We start from the raw sequence: 21445 nt of genomic DNA on the forward strand, positions 1-21445 counted from the left end.
GTACTCATAGACTAGTTAGGCCTTTGAAGGAAGGGGCCAAATTTTACTCACCGCCACATTCCCAGTGCCCCTTTCAATGACTGGCCCCAGGGAGTCAGGCATTTTATAAAATCTGGCAGGATGGCTGACAGGAGAAAAAGTGATCTAGGAGAAAGCAAGGGAGGCAGAGAGGAGGGAGGAGGAGAAGAAGAGAGCTAGAAAGGAAAGAGGAAGACTAGAGGAGGGCGGAGGACAGGAGAAAGGCAGAGCCCCAAAGGAAACCAAAGCACAGTTATGTGGACACGGAATGGAAAGAGGTCGTGGGAGCCTGGGGATGGGATGTGATCACAGTGTCTATAAGGGGACACATATAGAAAACCAGGCCTCTGGCCTTAGAATGGGCTATACAATCACTCCTGGAATTTTTTTTTTTTTTTTTTTTTTTTTTGGCCCGCCAGCTACCCTCCCGCAAAGCTTTCAAAGTTTGGATTTTGGTTTGGTGTGACTGAGGGGGGCTAGTTTTTGAGAGAAATGATATTTCAACTGAGGTCCTCATAGACCAGGCCCCTAGGTCTGATTTCCCCAGATCCGGGGCGCTGTAGACTCAAGCACCGGGGACCAGCCCTCGGGAGGGCACCACCTTTCTGGGGCCCCCAGGTTCGGAGCCTGGAACGCCGCGAGCGTGAGGCCTCGCGGACGCGGGGTACTGGCCATTCCAGGTCCAGTCGCAACGGAGGGACGACGACGGGGAAAGGGGTGCGAAGGAAGGGGGTAGGGGAGGGTGGAGGGTGGCAGAAGGGCCCAGGCCGGCGATGGAGCTGTACCTCAGCGCCTGCTCCAAGGCTGCCAACGTCGCTGCCACCAAGACGGCCACCAGTAGCCTGGCCACGGACAGCCAGCAATGCGGAGACGTGAGTGGCAGCCCGCCTGGCGTCGCGGCCCTCTGCTGAGCTTCCGGCCCTCTGCGGCCCGGGCAAGGAGAGGCGAAGACCCGTCGCGCAGTTCCTAACGGCCCGCTTCTGGCGCCCTCGTGCGGGCGGCGGGTGGCATGGCTCTCGGTCGGCTCTGGCCGCACCTGGGTGCTGAAGCCGGTGACCCGGGAAGCGGGAGGAGGTCTTCAGGGCGGTCTAGGAGGGCGGGAACCTTCGACCCTGACTGTATGACTCTTCATTTGGAGTAGGAGTAGAGTGGCCTAATACCTAAAACTAAAAGGAAAGGCCAAACTTTCCAATTACATCTGACAGGGCGTGCACAAAACCCGCTTACCAGGGGTCGCAGCGGGTCAACTACTGGATCTGCCTCTCGGGGTCAAGCTGCCTATGATCCCAGGAAGCAAAACTTTATACTATACTACGAAGTTAAGTGAAAAGGTAAAGTAATTTTTTATGGTCTTACGTTGGTTTTCTTTGCTCTTTTCTACTTGCTGTTAGATTCGGGCACTACATCATACAAAGTCCATTATGGGAATTTGCGCTACCATACACAGGAAAAAAATAACCAACCCCACATCTAACCTAAGATGTTGCTTAGGATGCATACCAAGCAACTTCATCTAGTATAGTTTGCTCAGAATCTTGGGCTAGAAAGTTTAGATTCTTAGTTTTGCCTTAATTTATAATTTATAGAACCGTATTAACTTTTCTTTATAATAACTTTATTTAGTGAGATTTTGTTAGAAAAATATTTGGTTGAAAGGTGAAAGGTGCTAGCTGGCCATTTAATTGTGTTATGATTTTAACCAATAATAACTTGGACAAAACTCTCATTACAGAACACTTTTCTCTGATTTTGTTTTGCACTGCATTCTATTTCATATACTAAGTGGGAAAACAGTGTAGTTGAAATAACTTGACATGTTTAGTATTTAACCAATGACTCCATGATTTTCCCCAATCTCCTCATCCAGTCTTTTCTCTAATCAAGAGCCCAAGCTTCTTCCACCTGGGGTCTTCTATGCCTTACTCACACATACCACATTAATATTTCTGTGTCTTTGTTCACTTTGCTTCCCAAAGCTGACATATTCTTTCCTCTTCTACACAATCTGTAAATACGAACCATCTTTCAAGATTCTTTCTGAATTATTAAAACCCCCAATTAGCTTATATTTCCTTAAAATTTGCATTGCCCTTGGTTTGTGTAATTATATTCAACACTATAATTTTACAATTGTAATTTTATAATGAAAATCATACTGGGGTATAGTGTGCTTCCCTCAAACCCTTTCGTGTTTTTAGTCCTCAATGCTACCTCTACCCTCAAACCTCCCCAGCCTTTGATCCAGTGACTAATTCTGAAAGAGGTTCAGTACATTCTTTTTTTTTTTTTTTTTGGGGGGTTGCTTTGATCAATAGTGCAAAAAATTTTACAAGAAAGAATTCCAAGTGACCCTTGTGCCTTCCTTCTATCTATGATGTCATCAGAAATTAGTAGAACCCCTTGGTATTTGATACTTGCCTAATAAACATGATTTCTTGAAGAAAGTTTTCTTTCTGGGAAATATGTAATTTCCCTTTGTTTTACTAGAATAGAGCAAGCTAACAAAAAATATGCTACCTCACGCCGTTTGGCTGAGTCACATCCAAACAAATTAGCTCTCTTAAACCATGCTTCAAACCTCTTTAGGGTATAAATTTAGCCTTGTCTTTAGTCTGCTTAGTCAAATATACTGTTTGCCAAATTACCATTTCTGTCAAATATTAATTCACTTGTCAACTACTTTTTTANAAATTAGCTCTCTTAAACCATGCTTCAAACCTCTTTAGGGTATAAATTTAGCCTGGTCTTTAGTCCGCTTAGTCAAATATACTGTTTGCCAAATTACCATTTCTGTCAAATATTAATTCACTTGTCAACTACTTTTTTAAAAGATGTTCTCTCTATTCTTTATTACATTCATTCCACCCAAAACTATCTTCATTTAATCATAATCAAGCACCAGACTATTCCCCTGAAGACTGACTTTGTGAGATCCTTCTTTTTCTTTCAGTACAATCTCCTCAATGAAGTGATGCTTTACGTTTACACTTTTAGTTTTTTTCTTAAGAGAAACCAATCACTTTAATTGACAACAGAATGCATACCCTGGCTCTAATGGATGGTATGTCTAAAAGGTGTTCCTTGTTTACAGGTCAGTAGCCCAAGTTTGGTCTTGAGAAACATACTGCCATCACAGCTAAAGGATGTTGACAACTAAATGTCGACATCTTAAAACAAACAAACAAACAAACAAAAAAAAAAAAAACAGAAAAAAAAATCCATTCTTGAGTCACGATTGTTGATTGTTCTCCTTACAGGAAAGGTATGGGCTTTATATCTGGTCTCACTGAATTCAAGATACTGTCCTAAGAGATTCTTTTCTCTGCCATCTCAAGGAAGCATTAGTAATTAGGGAATTCTGCTTTATGATGTATGCCCTTGGAAGAGATTAAAGCCTTGTGTTAAGCAAGAAGTCAGAAACTTATCAAGGAAGCTTTTAAATGGAAAAGGAAAGCTAGCATCTATCAGATTCCTCCAATCTACCCCTTTGCCCACATATGAAACACCCTCCCACCTATCCCTTGGTGGGTTCTTTATAGGGTCCCACCAAGCTAGGCTACTTAGTGTTCAGAATCTGACTGAGGCGACTACTGCCAGACTGAACACAGAGGTCATAAATTGGTACCTGCAGCCAGATCTGGATTGATGCACAATCCGTGGGGGCTTAGCAATGGAGTTGAATGCCTGCAAACAGGGCAGGTGCTCTCAGGTTTGCCACATCTTACACACATTCCAGTTGTCTTTCACTTTACCCAACTACTGCTTTGACTGTACTTTAGACTAAAACTTCTGTTTTTCTGGCCAAGAAAAATTAAAGGAAAGCAAAAAGAAAGAACACAAAGGCAATATTAGGACAACTTCCACACCTACTTACATCCTCCACCTTTTCCCTTTCAGAGGTTCTCCAAAACCCATTATCACCATCCTGCCATTGAAAAAATGGACTGGGAACTCACATTCACACACACACACACACACACACACCAACCCACCTCACTTTGGTGATGTTTTAATTTTACAAATGAGATGAGATAATTCAGCTGATTCCTCTAATGTAACAGGTAGAGAAACATGACTATTAGCTGATATTTTCCTTCTTTTATATGCAAATGACTACTGTATAAGGTTGTATTTGGTCTTTACACATATGAAGAAACCTCAAACCTTATCAATATCTTTTATAATTGGTTCTTCCATATGTTGAACTTTAAAATACAGACCCTGATTTTTTTCCTGACTGTAGCTCTCAGAGACCACTAGGTTTCTTGCCTTAGATAAGATCCTAACACTAAATAACCTTTATTCTATATATGTTATATCTTTAACATCTGAGTTTTACTTCTATTTTTTTGGTTAAAGTTGTTTCCATGAATCTTGGGAAAGGCTTTCTATTTTCTTCATTTTTGGATTATTGAGATAATAATAATAATCATAATTAGTATTATCCTTTATCCTTTTAAACGTGGTGAGTACCTTGACCTGGAAGTGGGAAAAGGAAACGGAAAAATCATAGCTTTCACTTTCTTTATACATTAAAACAAATTTTATCCTATTTCTTTTCTTTTCTTTCTTTCTTTTCTGACTCAGGGCCAGGGACTGATAGTGATCAGGGAAAGAATTAATTGAATGAGGTTAGGTTTTTAGAATAAGTCAGGTCAGTGGGGAAAAAGAAGTCAGGATAATAAATTTATGTTGCCTAATCCAAACCTTTCTATTGCTGGTTCTTTCCCACTTCAAATTCCTCTTACATGCTTTATTTTCAGTGAACAGTCTATTCATTTTAATAGATTGACATTTAAAAGTGAAATTCATTAGTTTTACCTTTATAATATTTTAAAATCTGTGTTTGCAGCTTTTTCGACCTTCTTACGGTTTTAACCTGACTGATCCTTACTGTCGACTTCTGGAAAACCAATATAAAAGTCTTCATGATCCACATTTAAGAGCATACTATAAGCGCAAAGATATCCTGAGAAGATTAAAGAAAGGTGGCTATATCACCAGCAATAATAAAGTGGGTTGAATATTAATTCTTTTTAATCATTGCAAACCTCCAAGACTTGATAAAGATTGCTTCTGTACCTCACTGGGGGGTCTGTATCACTTTTAACTTGGTCATGAGAAATACTTAATGGGAAATTTCATAAATTACTCAGTATTTGGGTCAAGGGAAACCAGACAATAGTTTTTTTCCTAAACAAATCTACTTCTTCCCTCATCTTTTCTCTTTATAATATCAAAAGATGATTACCAAATAACTTGAGGATGTAAAAGTAATTTTCCCAAATGTATCATAGTCCTCTTTCTCTGTATCTAATGTCACTGTATGCTTGTCAAGGATTATGTCCCACAAGCTTTTTAAAAACTTGAGACAAAATAGGAACCTAGTAAAATCAGCCTGATAGAATCTTGATGGACTATATTCTTACTGGGGTCGAACATTATTATTACATTGGTATTTTCTTTTAATAACTCCAGTTGTGTGTACTAAATCCCTTATCATGGCATAATGCATATTAATAAAGTAATGTTATCTGGATAGAAATTTCCTGTAGATTAAAAGTTATAGAGAGTTATTGCTTACAAAATCATTAGCAATTTATTACTCTTATACCAAAATATTATCAAATGGTATGCTATAACTATTATTCCTTGGAAAGTAATTGCTATGATTTTTAAATATTTGTATTTATATATTTTTGTCATTACTGTTGTTTTGTTTTGTTTTTTAGATTGTATGTACCTTGAGGGAATTGAATAAGTACAGGCAATATCTTACCAGTTTAAAGTTAGACTTTGAAAGAAACTATATAAGAGATCAAGTAAGTTAAATAATTAAATTTGGTTCTTTACATAGGGTTTGAAAGAAAGCTTTATTTGTATGCAAAATATTTTTATGTAATATTTTTACCTTTAATTTTGACAAATTACTTTTTCCAAATGAAAATTTAGAAGAGGAATAAATAATATTTTGAGGTTGCTGTATTAAGCCAAGAAAAGAAAAGGGACCGAGTAATCTGTTAATATGCCAATAGTAGTTTGCATAATTTAGCAATTAAATTACTACTCAGGTATGTCATTTCTACCTGAGCTAAGAGCAATAGGAAGAGTCTATTGTGGCAGCAAGATTTTTCAGCTGGAGCCCCCACAACATCTTGTGTAACAGGAGAGAAGTATGAATAATTACAACGTCCTATAGGTGACTGGAAGAACATGTACACTGCATATGTGTACCCACACACATGCAGCTGTGTTCATTCAATAAAAAATGTTGTTGTTAAAGGTGAAGTGGAATGATTTGGTGTAGAGTGGGTATAGATGATGACTTCCTTTCAATTTTCGACTCAAAAGTTTGTGTGAGAGTGTGTGCACACATGCACACGTGGATGAGTGAATTTAGGTTTTAGGGTCAAGAGTGTTGGATAAAAATGAGAAATGTATGTGTACGTGTACAGATTTATGTTCAAATGTTAAGAGAGTTGTATAGGGGTTCCTGGGTGGCTCAGTTGGTTGAGCAACTGACTCTTGGTTTTGGCTCAGGTTATGGGTCATGGGTAGTGGGATTGAGCCCCATGTTGAGCTCCGCATTCAGCGTGGAGTCTGATTGAGGATTCTCTCCCTCTTTCTCTCCCCACAACTTGTGCGCTCACGCTCTCTATCTCTCTAAAATAAATAAATAAATAAATAAATAAATCTTTAAAAAGAGAGAGTTGTAGAGAAATGGTAATGACTTCCCTATACTATTAAGTGTTCTGTATTTTACCCAGTTTTCCCCTTATGCCTAGAGCTTCTCCTCCCCTCCTTCCTTATTTTCATTTAATTTTTTCAGAACGGATAGAAAAGATGAAATATTTATCATTTATTTTCAGAGAAAGACAATTTTATTTTGGGTCGGTTGTCCTTGTCTACAATAGGTTTAAATGCAGTTAAACAGAATTAGCTATTCACGAAGTACAGGAATTTTACAAAGCATGTGATAGGACAGTTTTATTTCTGGAGAATGTAAAAAGAAGATTATATATATATACCTAGTCAAAGTTACATATATTTGTGTGTATGTGTATATATGATAACACACTTTTTTAATAGGAAATGCTTGCAAAGCAAGTAAATAGACTACAGGAAAAAAGTCAAATACCTAGACGTTCTGATGTTGCACGGTTCCAAAATTGGTTGTTACAGGAAAGAACCCAATCTATTAAGGACCAGGAACGATTAATAAGGCACAGGTAAGATTGAAGTTAATGCATATTTTACTTATATATTGTGGACCCAAATATGTAGGAAGATCCTAGAAAGAATTGAAGGTAGGATTTTTAGAGAACTAGACACTATTTAACTCCACTATTGTCCCCGCTGTGGAGAGGAAAGAAGACCAAGAGATACGGGAATTGGGAAATTATGGTGGCAAGGCTATAAAGAGAAATTTCAACCAGGGAAGACAGGGTTGCTGTGAGTCCAAAGGCTGATAACTAAAGAACAAAATCAGATCCAAATTCCGTCCTATTGTAGGAGATAGAGGGAAAGTATCTTTAGCACATGCTTCTACAGTATTTTCTTATGATCATCTTTAAGGACTGATAATATTAAGTTTGACGAAGTTAGCGAAAAGTCGAAAAGGAAACTTTATCTATTGCCAATATAAATATGCATCAGCTCTAAACTGTCTAAGTTCTTCATTCTCTAAACTGTCTAAGATAGTACCTACCAACGTTTAATCATTACCATTCCATGATCAAGACCATTTCTTGGGAAGTGAAGGGATATTATGGGTCATTTTCCTCCTCCTCCATTAAAGTGAGAGATTGGGATGCAGTTTATATTCCATAGTTTGATTTCATGGTTGTTCCATAAAACAGACTGACATACCAGAGACCCAGACTATAGATGGAAGATTTGTTCAAGGCCTTGTAAATTACAATGGACTCAGTATCTTTTTCTTAGGAAACTCAGATCTGTTTGGGGTTTTTTTGTTTGTTTTTTTTACAGGTTTGAAGTCAGTGTTTCAGTTACTTTAGTCTTCTTTGCAAGCCAATATTCCTAAACCTACAAAGTTACGAATACTTACTGTGCAAAATGTTTTTAATCAATTTGCTCCACATTTTACCATTGGCTATGCCATAATAACAGATATTTATATAATAGGGAGATTTGTATAAGGAGAAAAGTATGGTGAGTTGGTGGGTCAGGCTGGCTTAAAGGTCCATGAGTAGAGCTGATAGAAAAACTGTAAAATTCCTTTAGTTTAAAAAATGAAAAGCAAGCAAGAAGGTGGTTTGGGAGTATCAAAGCAGAGATGATGCCATCATAAAGGAAACAGCTGATTCACCTTTACTTGTATGTGCACTTTTACTTAGATATTGGGATATGATAAATAGGGAATTAGAACAACTTGAGCACACAGCAGAAGAGCAACGCCTACTTCGGATGGATAGAGAAGAAAGACGACAGCGAGAATACACAAGGAGAAAACTTAGTCTTCGTAGAAAAATTGAAGAGGTGAGATAACAAATTGAAAATATTTAGATAAAAAAATGTATACAGTTGTTTCATTTGTAATTTACCTCTCCATCATACTTCCTGAAGTCACTTCAGGTCTGAATCATTTATCCACATTAATCTTTTTTCACAGCGATAATGTATAAGTTGCTAAAATAATGAGGCTGACACCAGAAACTATATATATATGAGCCAATATCTACTTTTAAAGAGATGATTGTGAAAGTCATTAGATGCTATTTAACTCCCCTAAAGTCCTCGTTATGGGGTGGAAAATTTTTTAAATTTAGCTTTAGTAAAAATAACCATGCCTGCATTCCTAATAGGACTGCGTAAGAGAAGCCCATCCTAAACCCAATGTATGACTTTAATTATGCTTGACCTGATTTCTGTTAGGCCCGTGACTTTTCTAATTTGCTTGTTGGTGGTGGAAAGAATACAAAAGTTTATTGTGAAAACATACTGAGTTCAGTAACTTTCGTGCTCTCTAGGAATGGAAGACAAAAGAGATGTTACTTCTGACAAGGATTGGAGAAGATGTTAAAAGAGAAGCTAGAATAGAGGAACAACGGCGTAGAAGCAGAGAAGAGAGTGACAGGAAGGTAGGGTGAGCTTTAACTTCTAACTGGGGCTGTTTGAGGAGAAGCTTTTGCCAGTTTTGATATTTGGGAGTACGCTTTGTGAGATAACAATGGACCAGTTACCAAAAATGATATGCATTATACAAAACTGAAAGTTATGAAGTTCACTATATTTTGGCTATATTATATTCTGACAATAATCTGAAAATTACTGACCTGTTATTTGATACAACTGCTTTTAACTTTATCTCACACCATAAACTATACTTGTAATTCCTCTAGAAAAAAATGATAAACTGATTTTTCTTACACTCAGAATTTCTTGGAAAAAGTTCTCAATATTTCCCCACCATCTAATATTTTTAGAATAACTTTTTAATTTTAAATAATACATAATATTTTATTATTTTAGAGTGTAAACCAGTATAAAGGGAAAGAAAAATTATTTGTAATCCCAGTACCACTCATATTAAGTGGTATACACACATTATTTCTATGTATAATATTTCTATGAAAATTTATTTATTGCAATAAATAAATTATGTTATTGTGCCTTATAAGGTGTTTTGTAGATTGTTTTTTCATTTAATAAAATAACACTGACAACTATCTGTGTCACTTAATGTTTGTCTAAAATTCTAAATAATTTCAGTAGTTTATTGTTGACAAACCTAGATGCAGTGTAAGATGTACATAATTTGGTTATATTGATACATACCGCTATATAGAAATTTTTTAATATTATAAATTTAAAGATGTATGATAAGCTTTTATTCTATTTTGTAACATGTACCTTTAAGTATTTTCAGTGCTGGTATGGTGAGCTCAGTTTATTCCACTTTACTGTGATCACAGTAAAGTCACATCAGGTCTCCTCTTTTTGCCTGATACGAATTACTATTCAAGGAGTCCCAGCCAATTTTAGGAGCAGCTAGTGCAATAGGACAAGTTCTGGCACTGGGAGTGCCCGTTAGACATGACCACTGATGGCAGGCATGGTAACGCCACAGACTGCTTGAGCAAGGTTATTGGCAGAGTTATTTGAATTCTAGATATTTCCAATGGAGTTATTCTAAATTGTTTCTTTTGAATTATGTTTTATTACAAGAGGTTTTCAATTCATTGCTGTCTACTTCTCAATATTCTAATCTTTTTCAGATTGACTATATATATGTACATATATATATATATTTTTTTACTCTAAAGTATGTGCTTAAATTACAGTTATCAAAATCTTTAAAAGATTTTGCCTTTGCATCTTTGTCAAAAGTTAGTTGTATAGACTGATTTTTGGACTCTTTTCTGCTCTTTAACCTATTTGCATTTTGATTATTATACCTTTAATAGTTCTTCAAATCAGTAGTGCTAACCTTGAAAGTCTGTTCTTCTGTCTTAAAGTTGTGTTGGCTATTCTAAGCCCTTTACATTTCAATATAAATTTTAGAATCAGCATTTCAATTTCTACAAACAAATTTTGCCAAGATTTTGATTAGAATTATGTTGATTCTATAGGTAAATTTGGGCACAATTGATGTCTTGATAATATTGAGTCTTCCAACTTGTGAACCAAGTATCTCTCTCCATTTATTTAGGGTTCCTTAATTTTTGCAGCTTACAGGTCTTACACATCTTTTGATAGATTCATCCCCAGGTATTTCATAATATTTATGCCATTATAAGTGGTATTTTTAATTTCCAATTCTGATTATTTGAGGTTAGTATATAGAAAATCAATTTTTTATATTCACCTTGTATTTTGCATTGACAAAATCACTTATTCTAGTAATTTATTTCTAGATGCCAATTGATATTCTACATAAACGATTATGTTGTCTACGAATAAAGATGGTTTTATTTCTTCTCTTTGGATGTGGATGCATTTTTCATTTTTTTGCCTGATTGCACTGACTATAACCTCTGTTATAACATAGAATAGAAAAAATGATAATGGGCATTATTATCAAATATTTCTTTTGCCCCTTTTCTCTTCTCTACAGGCATATTAAGATGCTTGATGTTGTTCAACACCTCACTGATTCTCTTTTGATTTTGTAACTTTTTTCTCTCATTGTTTCCTTTTGGATGGTTTCTCTTCCTGAATGTGCATTAATAAATCTCTTCTTCTGCAATGCCTATTCTACTATTAATGCATATCTCATATTACTCATCTCATACATTTAAAATATTTATACTGGTTTCCTTTTTATGTCTTCTTTGTCTTTTCTTTACCTTATAAATATATGGAATACAATTATGTTTTAATATTCTTATCTTTAATTCTAACATTTGTGTCATTATGGGTCAATTTTGATTGACTGATCACTCATTTTATGGGTTATATTTCCCTGCTTCTTTTTATGCTTGGTACTCTTTGATTGGATGCCAGATATTGTGAATTTTACTTTTTGGGTGCTGAATATTTTCATATTCTTTTAAATATCCTTTAGCTTTTTTCTTGAATGTAGATAATTTCTTTGGAAACAGCTTGATTGTTATAGGTCTTGTTTTTAAGATTTGTTAGAAGGGCCAGAGCCATGTTTAATCTGAGACTAGTTTTTCTCCACTACTGAACCAAGACCCATTTTAGAACTCTACACAATGCCCTATGACTTATGAAGTTCTTCCAGAGTGGCTGGTGAAAATAGGCATGATAGATGCCAAGCGCTTTCTTCTCTAATCCTTTGATACTGTCCTTTCCATGGCCTTGCTTAGTTTCCTCACACATCTGTACTGATCCATCTGTTGCTGACTACTGTAGGCAACCGTTTGAGAATCTCTAGAGTTCTTTCTCTGTGCAGTTATTTTCTTTCTGAGACATCCAGGGTCAATATTAGCCCAGAGATTCACAAAGGGAAGTCACATTTCATGTATTACATATATCTCTGGTAGGCCTGGCTGTTTCTGGTTAAGTTACTCAGGAATCCCTCCCAATGAAGATGATTTACAAATTGCCTGAGCTCTGCAGGATAGCTATGATTAAGAGACCCTACCTCATCTCTGACTGGACCAGTTCCCTGAAGGTGTACAGTGAGGTAACTGTACCTAAGTGTTCATGTTTGATCACAGATGGAAATTTACCTCTCACCGCCCTCCTAAATTTGTACCATGTAACTTTACAAGTCACACGACAGGAGTGACTATTGATTTCCAATATACACTCTCGCATTTTAAATATTTGTCTTGTATTTTTAAATAGGAAGCTGATACTAACTTGTACATATATATTAATATTTTAGAAACAAGCCCTTCTAGAGAAAAAAATGGCTTATCATTTACAAAAAATGCAAGAAAATGGCTTTAAAGGAGAAGAGATGAGAAATGACACATTTCATTACAGAGGACAAGATGGAACATATTGTGAACGTGAGATTATTAAAAGCTGATAGAGCTATGTAGAAAATGCTTATTTATATATTTACATAAAAATCCTTTTGTAAAATTCTATTTGCTTCCAATTGCTATCTGCTTTGTGCTAGGCACAGTTCTAGGCATTTCTCTATTACAGTTGAGGTTGAAAAGCAGACATACATGTAAAAATTAAAACAAAGTAAAATAATCTTATCAGGTGGTTCAGTAGATAAGCTTGCCTACACTGCAGTTCTAACCAACTTACATATGCTAAAAATACTGTATTTTTTTTTGTTACCGAAACTTTAAAAACTGTGTGTAACATAATTGCTATTATATACCAAAATGGTAATCTACTATGTTGGCAGCCAGAAAAGACAGTACCAGAAGAAAAGCGGAGGGGGGTGGCGAGCAGGAGGTTGGGGAATAAGGGAGAGAGGAGGTAGAGAAGAAGCAAAGTAAGGAAGGAAAGAAAAAAGAAGGAAATGAAGAGTTTAAAGGAGGGATATCCAGTCAGGACTTTGCTATGCCCAATCTCTACCAGCTTTCTTTTATTTATAACATTATAATATATAGTGAGTTTATTACATTAAATTACTTAATGATATTGATTACAATTAAATGGCCAGATGCAAAAATGTAAACTTACTCTAATTATCAGGACTATGTACTATTAGGAAAGAATAAGATCATCTTCCATCCCATCAATCCTATTTCTATCCCGTCAATCCTGTTTCTAGGTGAGAACCTCCCTGCCTCTCTCCAGCAGATTACTAACTAGTTTCCATTGGCTCTTTTTTCTACCTACTTCAAATCCAGTTTTCATGCTGCTACTAATTGCACTTTAAACCTGTTCTGAAGCTTTCTTCCAGCCCCAAAATGTAAAGATCCCCATTACTTCTTAAATGAAGCTCAGACTTTTGAGGCAACCATTCATCACCATCTAGAGCCCAACCCAAGCCTGACTTTTAAACTTAATTTCACACTACCTCCTTGAAGAAGGCAGTTATGATCTAGGTGTGATGTGCATAGGCTCCGGAGCCAAACTGCTGAAGTCCAAGCCCTGCTTTCCCATTACCTAGCCATGTAAATAGCTTGGACAAATTATTTAACCTCTTTGAGCTAAGTTTCATCACCTGAAAACAAAAATAATGTTCCTAAATTCTCATAAAAATCTCAAAACCTCTAGCACACAGTAAGCTCTAAATTTATTTCATTGTCCAATCAAATAAGACTACTGACCATTCCTAAAACACAAGTAACTTTTCTTACTTCTGTGCCTCTCTTCATCCAGTTTTTTTAGCCTGGAGTGATGTGCTCACTGTCCATCTCTCCCAATCCCACAGTTCTTTTAGCTCCACTATAAATGATACTCCACAAAGTCTTTCTTAATAACCCTAATTGGAAGATACTTTTCCAGGGCACCTGGGTGGCTCAGTCAATTAAGCATCTGCCTTCTGTTCAGGTCATGATCCCACGGTTCTGGGATCTCTTCTCCTTCTCCCTCTGCCTGCAGCTCCCCCTGCTTGTGCTCTCTGTCAAATAAATAAAATCTTAAAAAAAAAAAAAAAAAAAAAAAAAAAACNAAAAAAAAAAGATCCTTCTCCTTTGAATCCTTTATAGTACTTTGTATCGTTCTCCATACACTCAATACATATTTCCCACTGTTTTAATCACCCATAATAATCTGACTCCCACTTTTGTGTTCACAGAACAATTAGCACTGTATGTATGTATGTGTGTGTGTGTGTGTATTAAATATATATTTGCTAAATGGACTAGTTCAATCATTCAGCTCATTGAAATAATGACAACAATCTCATGCTTCAGAAAGGAAACCACTTTAGCCTAGGTGGCTCAGTCAGTCAAGCATCTGACTCTTGGTTCAGCTTGGGTCATGATCTCTCGGTTGTGAAATCAAGCCCTACATCGGGCTCTGTGCTCAGTGTGGAGTCGGCTTCAGATTCTCTCTCTTTCTCCCTCTCCCTCTCTCAAATAAATAAATAAAATCTTTAAAAAAAAAACTTTAGTAACAATATACATCCCTACATCTTCAACTGTTAACTTTCTCATTTAATAGGAAAAGAGTTTCAAGTAGACATTTTAGACATTTGTTACCTCAGAACCCCTCTTCTGAAGAAGATGTAAATGAATTTAATTTATATTATCAAGGTGACAGAAGAATATCTATTTTACAAATGAAATTGAATTGTACTTCCAAGCAACATTGTCATCTTCCACTAAGTAGACAGTTTCCAGAGAAACAAACAGAATGAAAGAGGAAGGGAATATTAGGTGAATTTGCTGCAGTGGGGAGAGAGATTACTCTCACATTTTACATCTCTAATGAAAATATCTCTAATGAAAGTGTAATTGAGTACACTTGATGTGAGGAGACTTTGCCCTCCTTAAATGGTTAGAAACAGGAAATATAATTACCTTTATCACAAAGGAGGAATATGTATACAGTTGCTTATACCAGGCTGGGAGGCACATCCAAGAACTACAATAATTACTGTGGGCAACTGCAATAGTTACTGTGGGCTAGTGGGTCCCAAGCCAGTAGCCATGTTGGTATGCATCCCCACAGACAGGAAATGACATGTTACAGTTGGTCTGTGCGTATAGATTTCCTCTCTACCAGAAGAAAATTCTATCCTTCCAAGTATATCTTTTAACTTGAAGGATAATGTTCCAAGAGTAATTGTTTTCCCATTTCACATCTCTCCATTTGCTCCAATACCTCCCCACAGTGCAACATACAAATTAACAGAAGGCTCACTTCCTCTTGGGCATGAAAAAATAGTCTATCTTGCATAATTCTGTCATCACTATTATTAAAAATAAATGTTTTATTACATTTCTTTAAGCTTATTTTGCAAAGAAGAAAAAGAAGACTTATGACAATACAAACTTAATTTACAATGTTGGTTACCAGACAACAAATAAAGGAGTATATGGTAATTGAATATTTTGATAAGAAATACTAAGTAGTAATTTGGGGAAAGACTGGCTTGGATAGTATCTTTTGGTTAAATGCTTTGAATGCTTAAAATCTTGTTTTCTATTGTCAAATGACTGACTTAGAGTGATGCTTACCAATAATGACAATCTCTACTGCTTTCAGAATTTGATCTCTAGTTACTGATTTAGTGTTCTAAACTTAACACTATGTCATTATTTTAGAAAAATCAAATGAAGAATCTATTGCTGTTAAAGAAACAATATATGAAACCTAACAAATTGCAAAACAGTTTTAATAATGCTCAAAATGATTTTAGAAAACTCTGAAGTGTGTCAGAAATTAACTCCAAAGCCTCTGTGAACCCTACTATTTATCTCATTCTGTGTTACTTGATATTGTCTATTAGGCTCACTGGATTAAACAAGGAGCCCAAATTACACCATAAAACTCCTCCAAATAATACACTATCAAAAGTGCAAGACTGTTAAAAATTGAGCAATATGAATCTCCTCCCACTATCAAGTTTCTAGGGAAAAGTTAAAGTATAAAAGTTAAAATTCCTTTGGCCTTATCAGTTCCAATCTAAAAGAAAAAAAGTCCAGAATCTTTCCTCCCTGATAATGTAATTCAATTAGTCTCCTCAAGACAGAAACCTGGGGAGTGACAAGGCTGCTTTAGTGGAAGCTGTCTTCCACTCTCAGGACCACTGAGGTAGCACTTATTCAACACTAAGCTTCATGGGTCCTATCTTTAAAGTTCAAAGACATTTTTTTAAGACACTGGAGTTATTACAACATGCAAAATTATGACAACACCAGCACCACTCTACTAAATATAGACAATAAAACTAAATTCTCAGTTTCTAAAGCAGTTATCTCACACAGAGTGATCTAAAACTCTAGTGTTTAATGCAACACAGACTGGTCTTACTGATGGCAAAAATTCTAGTGCTATTAGGAGAGGATAGTAGATAGAAAATATTGTTTTCAGCCTTCCCAAGCTACTAGTCTATGACAATTGTTCAGGGATCAAACCTGTAAATTTAATTAAGCATAGTTGGGAAACATTCCATTAAAGATGAATTATGAAACTTTACTGATACATGTCTTGGGGTGAGAGGTCTTCACTCTAAGAGTGGCATGTGAATCATTCTTTTTTTGTGAATTTTAGAACTATACATCAGTGACATCACAAGTCATTGTGTGTTATTAGAGGTTCCTCTCTCTCCTAGTCATTACAATCAAACCTTCTTACTTTTCATCATTGAGCCCTGAGTATGAACTCTATACAGTATCACAGCTTTTATAGTCCTATGGGTAATTTGCCCCACATTTTGTAGCTGGAATTCTCCAGTCTGAGTTCTGAGCCCTGAATTCCCTGTATTTCTTGTTCCTGATCTTGTGTCTGTATTCCTTATTTCCTTCAAAAAGATCAGGAGGTATTCACTTTGTTTTTTTAAATTACCTGAGGCAAAATAGAATTTTGCTTTCCCATCAGTAATGCATGAAAGATCCATTTGGTTTGCAGTCCTATGACCATTAGTATTTTCAGCAATTTTTTAAAAAATTATTTGTCAGAGAGAGAGAGAGCACAAGCAGGGGGAGTGGTAGGCAGAGGGAGAAGCAGGCTCCCTGCTGAGCAAAGATGCAGGGATGCAGGACTAGATCCCAGAACCATGATCCAAGTTGAAGGCAGACACTTAACCAACTGAACCACCCAGGCGTCCCAGCAATTTTTTATTTTAGTCATTCTAATAGATGTAGTGGTATCTCATCGTGATTTTCATTTGCATTTCCTTAATAGCTAATGATGATGACAATCTCTTCATATGTGTTTGCCTTTTGTAAATCCTGCTTGGTAAAGTATCCGTTGAAGCTTTTTGCTCATTTTTAATTGGGTGGTTTTCTTACTGTTGAGTTGAAGGAGTTATTTATATATTATGAATACAAGTCTTTTTCAGATATGTTATTTGCAAATATTTTTCTCAGTCTGTGCTTTGCCTCTTCATTTTCTGTTCCATTGATCAATTTATGTGTCTCTCTCTTTGCCAATACTGCACTATCTTAATTATTGTAGCTTTTTACTGTCTTAAAATCAGGTAGTATAATTCTACTATTTTTTCCGTTAAAATTTAAGGACTATTTTAATTCATTTGCCTTTTGCATATAAATTTTATGATCAGTTTGTCTGCAAAAATTATGTTGGGATTTTTGAATGAAGTACATTAAATCAATTTATAGATCATTTTGAGGAGAAAAGGTCTTGGTCTTCCAATCCATAAACATAGTCTCTCTTTCTGTTTCTTTAGGTTGTACTTGATTTCTGCCGTGTTTTTATAGCTTTCAGCATAGAGATCTTGATATGTTGTGTTATATTTATACATAAGTACTTCATTTCTTTGGTACTATTATACATGACATTTTTAAAATTTATTTTCCAATGGTCCATGATTGTTTTTTTTAAAGAGTTATTTATTTATTTTAGAGGGAAAGAGTGTGCGAGCCAGGGGAGGGGCAGAGGTAGAGAGGGGGAGAGAATCCCCAAGCCAACTCCCTGCTCAGTGCCAAGAGGGATGTGGAGCTTGATCTCACCACCCTGAGATCATGACCTGAGCCGAAATCAAGAGCAGGATGGTCAACTGACCGAGCTACCCAACCGCCCCTGTCCACTATTATTGTTTTACTATGTCTACTTGTACAGGTTTTTTTTAGTGGTTGTTCCAGATAACAATGTACTTAGTTTTTCACAATCAACGATGAATACGTATTTAACCCTTTAAGAGGAATGTGGAAATTTTGACACTGTATATGACTTATCCCTCTTCCCTTTTAGTTGTTGCATGTATTCTATTTACATACATTAAACATCCACTCAGACAATGTAATAAGTTTTATTTTAAGTAACTAAATAGAAGACTAGCCTATTCATTCAGATCATTACCATTCTGAATGCCCTTTAATTTCTGATAGCCCAGATTTCTTTCCAGTATCATTTTTTTCAGTCTATAGAACTTCCCGTAGAATCTCTTTTAGAACAGATTTTCTGGGACTGAATCATCTTAATTTCCCTTCATCTAAGAATATCTTTATTTTACCTTCATTCCTGAATGATAGTATTTTCATTTGATAGTGAATTTCACTTGATATAGATAGTGTTTTCATTTGATATAAGTTGACATTTTTTTCCAGAACTTGAAAATTGTTGTTCCACTTCATTGTGTTTCCATGGTTCTGATGAGATATGAGCCGTATTTGAATTGTTGATCCTCTATAAGTAAGGTGACATTTTTCTCTGGTTGTTAAGATTTTGGGGGGTGGGAAATAGTTTTTAGCAGCGTGATTATGATATGTCTTGGTGTGGATTTCTTTTTCTTTTTTTTTTTTTTCCACTTTAAGTTTCACTGAATTTCCTTAAGCTGTAAGTTTATATCTTTTGCCAAGTTTCTTTAAAGCAGATTTCCTTCTCCCACAGAAAGAACCACTATCCAAATCTGGTGCTTGTCATAACCATTATTTTAAAAATATATTTACTACATGAGTGTATACCCTTAAACTACATACATACTTATAGACATAGATACTGTTAAAATATTTTAATGTAACTTATATGCTGTTGTATCCAGTCTTATGTGAGTGGCATTTTACACTCAGCATTGTATTTCAGAAGTTTTATCTCTGTGCTGCCTGACATTTTATTTCATTTCACTACTGATCCTGTCCCATTGTGTGAATATACCACAATTTATACATTTGTTTTTCTGTCGATGGAAGTATCTGTTATTTGAACAATATTGCACTGAACATTCATATATATATATAAAATCTCATGGTATTCACAGAGAGAAGATTTTCTAAAGGCTTTAGGCCTAGATACAGGATTTCTGGGTCATGTTTCTTTTTCTGAGAAATTATCTTTTCAAATCTCTTGTCCATTTTCCTATTGGGTTTCTTTTTCCTACAGATTTGAAAGACATTTAAAGCCATACAAGACATTTGTCTAATAATATATACTACATATATATATACATATATATATAGTACATATAGTACTATTAGTAGTATATATACATATATAATATATACATATATAATAAATAACTTCTAATTTGTTATTTTTTTCTATTCTTTCCTTTTATCTTTTGATGACAGAAGTTCTGAATTCAATATGTCTGATGTTAATTGTTTGTCTTACTTATAGCAAATATTTCCAGTTTTGTTAATGACTTTTTTAGCTTTTCTTATTAAACATTTCAAAAATAAATAAAAACAAACAGTACCCTTAATGTACCTATCATTCAACTTCAACAATGACTCATGAATAATTTTGTTTTGTCTATGCCCTCAACCTCTCTCTGCTGCCTTGTTGTTCCAAAGCACATCCCATCAATATGTAAATATGTATCTAAAAGATAAGGATTTTTTAAATGCATAACAACAATACCATTATCACATGGAGCAAATAATCCTTTAATGTAATAAAATATTTAATCCCTATTCAACTTCCCAATGATCTCATAAATGTCACAAAAATATTTTGATGTTAGTTTGAATCTACATTGACATGCATTGCAATAATTTGTTACGTCTCCTGAATCTTAATTTAATAGCTCTCCTTCCATATACCCCACTCTCTCCCTTCCTGCTTCCTTTTATTAATTAGTTTATTTATTGAAGAAACTGAGTTGCTCATCCTGTTGAGTTCCTTGCAGACTGGACTTTGCTGATTGTATCTGTATGTAAAACAATGTATTTTATTTCTTCTTAATTTCCTATAAATTATTAGTTAGACCTATACACTTTCAGGGTTTTTTATTGAGGTATAATTGACATACAACATTATCTTAGTTTCAGGTATACAACATAATGATTTGTTATTTGTTTACGCTGCAAAATGATCACCACAATAAGTCTAGTTTCCCCTGTCACAATGTAAAGTTACATAATATGCAATACAATACTATTAACTATAGTCACTGTGTTGTATATTACATTCCCATGACTTATTTATTTTGTGATGGGACATTTATACCTCTTGACCCACTTCTCCCATTCCTCACCCCCAACCCTGCCCCCTCTGGCAACTACCAATCTGCTCTCTGCATCTATGAGTTTGGTTTCATTTATCTGTTTTATTTTTTAGATTCCACATATAAGTGAAATCATATGGTATTTGTCTTTCTCTGATTTGTTTCACTTAGCATAATACTTTTTCAATATATAAAATTGTGTCATTCACAAATGACAGTTTTACTTCTTCCTTTCCAATTTGGTCTCCTGTTCTTTCTCTTTTTTTGCCTAATTGGCATCCTAGTAAGTCCCTTAAACTACCCATGGGCCCTTTAATCTATCTCTTTAAAATTCTTTTTTTTCTTTTTGCTGCTCTGTTTGGATGAGTTCCACTGCCCTTTATTCCAGATCACTAGCCCTTCTGTTTCATCCAGTGTGCTGTTGAACCCCTGTAGGGTCTTTTTCATTTCAGTTATTGTACTCTTCAGCTCTATGATTTATGTTTGGCACTGTCTTATATTTTCTCTCTCTTTGTTGATCTCTCTGTGTTCATTCATTCTTCTCTCAAGATCCGTGAGCATCTTTATGACTGTAATTTTGAACTCTTTATCAGGTAAATTACTTATCTCTGTTTCATTAAAATTTTCTTTGGTGGCTTTTCTTGTTCTTTAATTTGGAACACATCCCCCCCCCCCAACTTTCCTCATTTTGCTTGATTCTCTGCTTCAATGTATGAGACAAAACAACTCTCTCTCTCCCAGTCTTAAGGGAGTGGTCAAAAGAAGACTGGGGGTGTGTTTCACCTGTTGTCTGTGCAGCATTCTGCCAAGAACTGTCTCTCTGATTGTTTCGGTCACATGGGGCCCCAAGACACAGAACCCCTTGGCCACCAGAGAAAGGAATTCAAAGGGTGTCCTCTGTGAACTACGTGTACTTGCTGGCTTTGGCAGGGCCACAGGGGAGCATTGGGGCAGGGAAGCCCACTCACTGGCTTTGGTGGGACAGAGCCACAGGAGCAGCACTGACAG

General features: G+C 35.7%; 1 protein-coding gene across 1 annotated transcript in view; it reads left to right on the forward strand.

Annotated features, from left to right (window-relative positions):
* Positions 1 to 791: 791 nt before the first annotated feature.
* Positions 792 to 21445, forward strand: part of FSIP2 (fibrous sheath interacting protein 2) — an 88728-nt gene continuing 68074 nt past the window's right edge. The window contains exons 1-8 of the mRNA XM_019809435.2: positions 792 to 890; positions 1224 to 1349; positions 4871 to 5032; positions 5751 to 5840; positions 7108 to 7247; positions 8376 to 8517; positions 9009 to 9119; positions 12335 to 12461. Of these exons, the coding sequence (XP_019664994.1) occupies positions 792 to 890; positions 1224 to 1349; positions 4871 to 5032; positions 5751 to 5840; positions 7108 to 7247; positions 8376 to 8517; positions 9009 to 9119; positions 12335 to 12461 (997 nt within the window). The remainder of the gene's footprint in view (positions 891 to 1223; positions 1350 to 4870; positions 5033 to 5750; positions 5841 to 7107; positions 7248 to 8375; positions 8518 to 9008; positions 9120 to 12334; positions 12462 to 21445) is intronic.

This window comes from Ailuropoda melanoleuca, chromosome 2 (assembly GCF_002007445.2).
Source record: "Ailuropoda melanoleuca isolate Jingjing chromosome 2, ASM200744v2, whole genome shotgun sequence".
NCBI lineage: Eukaryota > Metazoa > Chordata > Mammalia > Carnivora > Ursidae > Ailuropoda > Ailuropoda melanoleuca.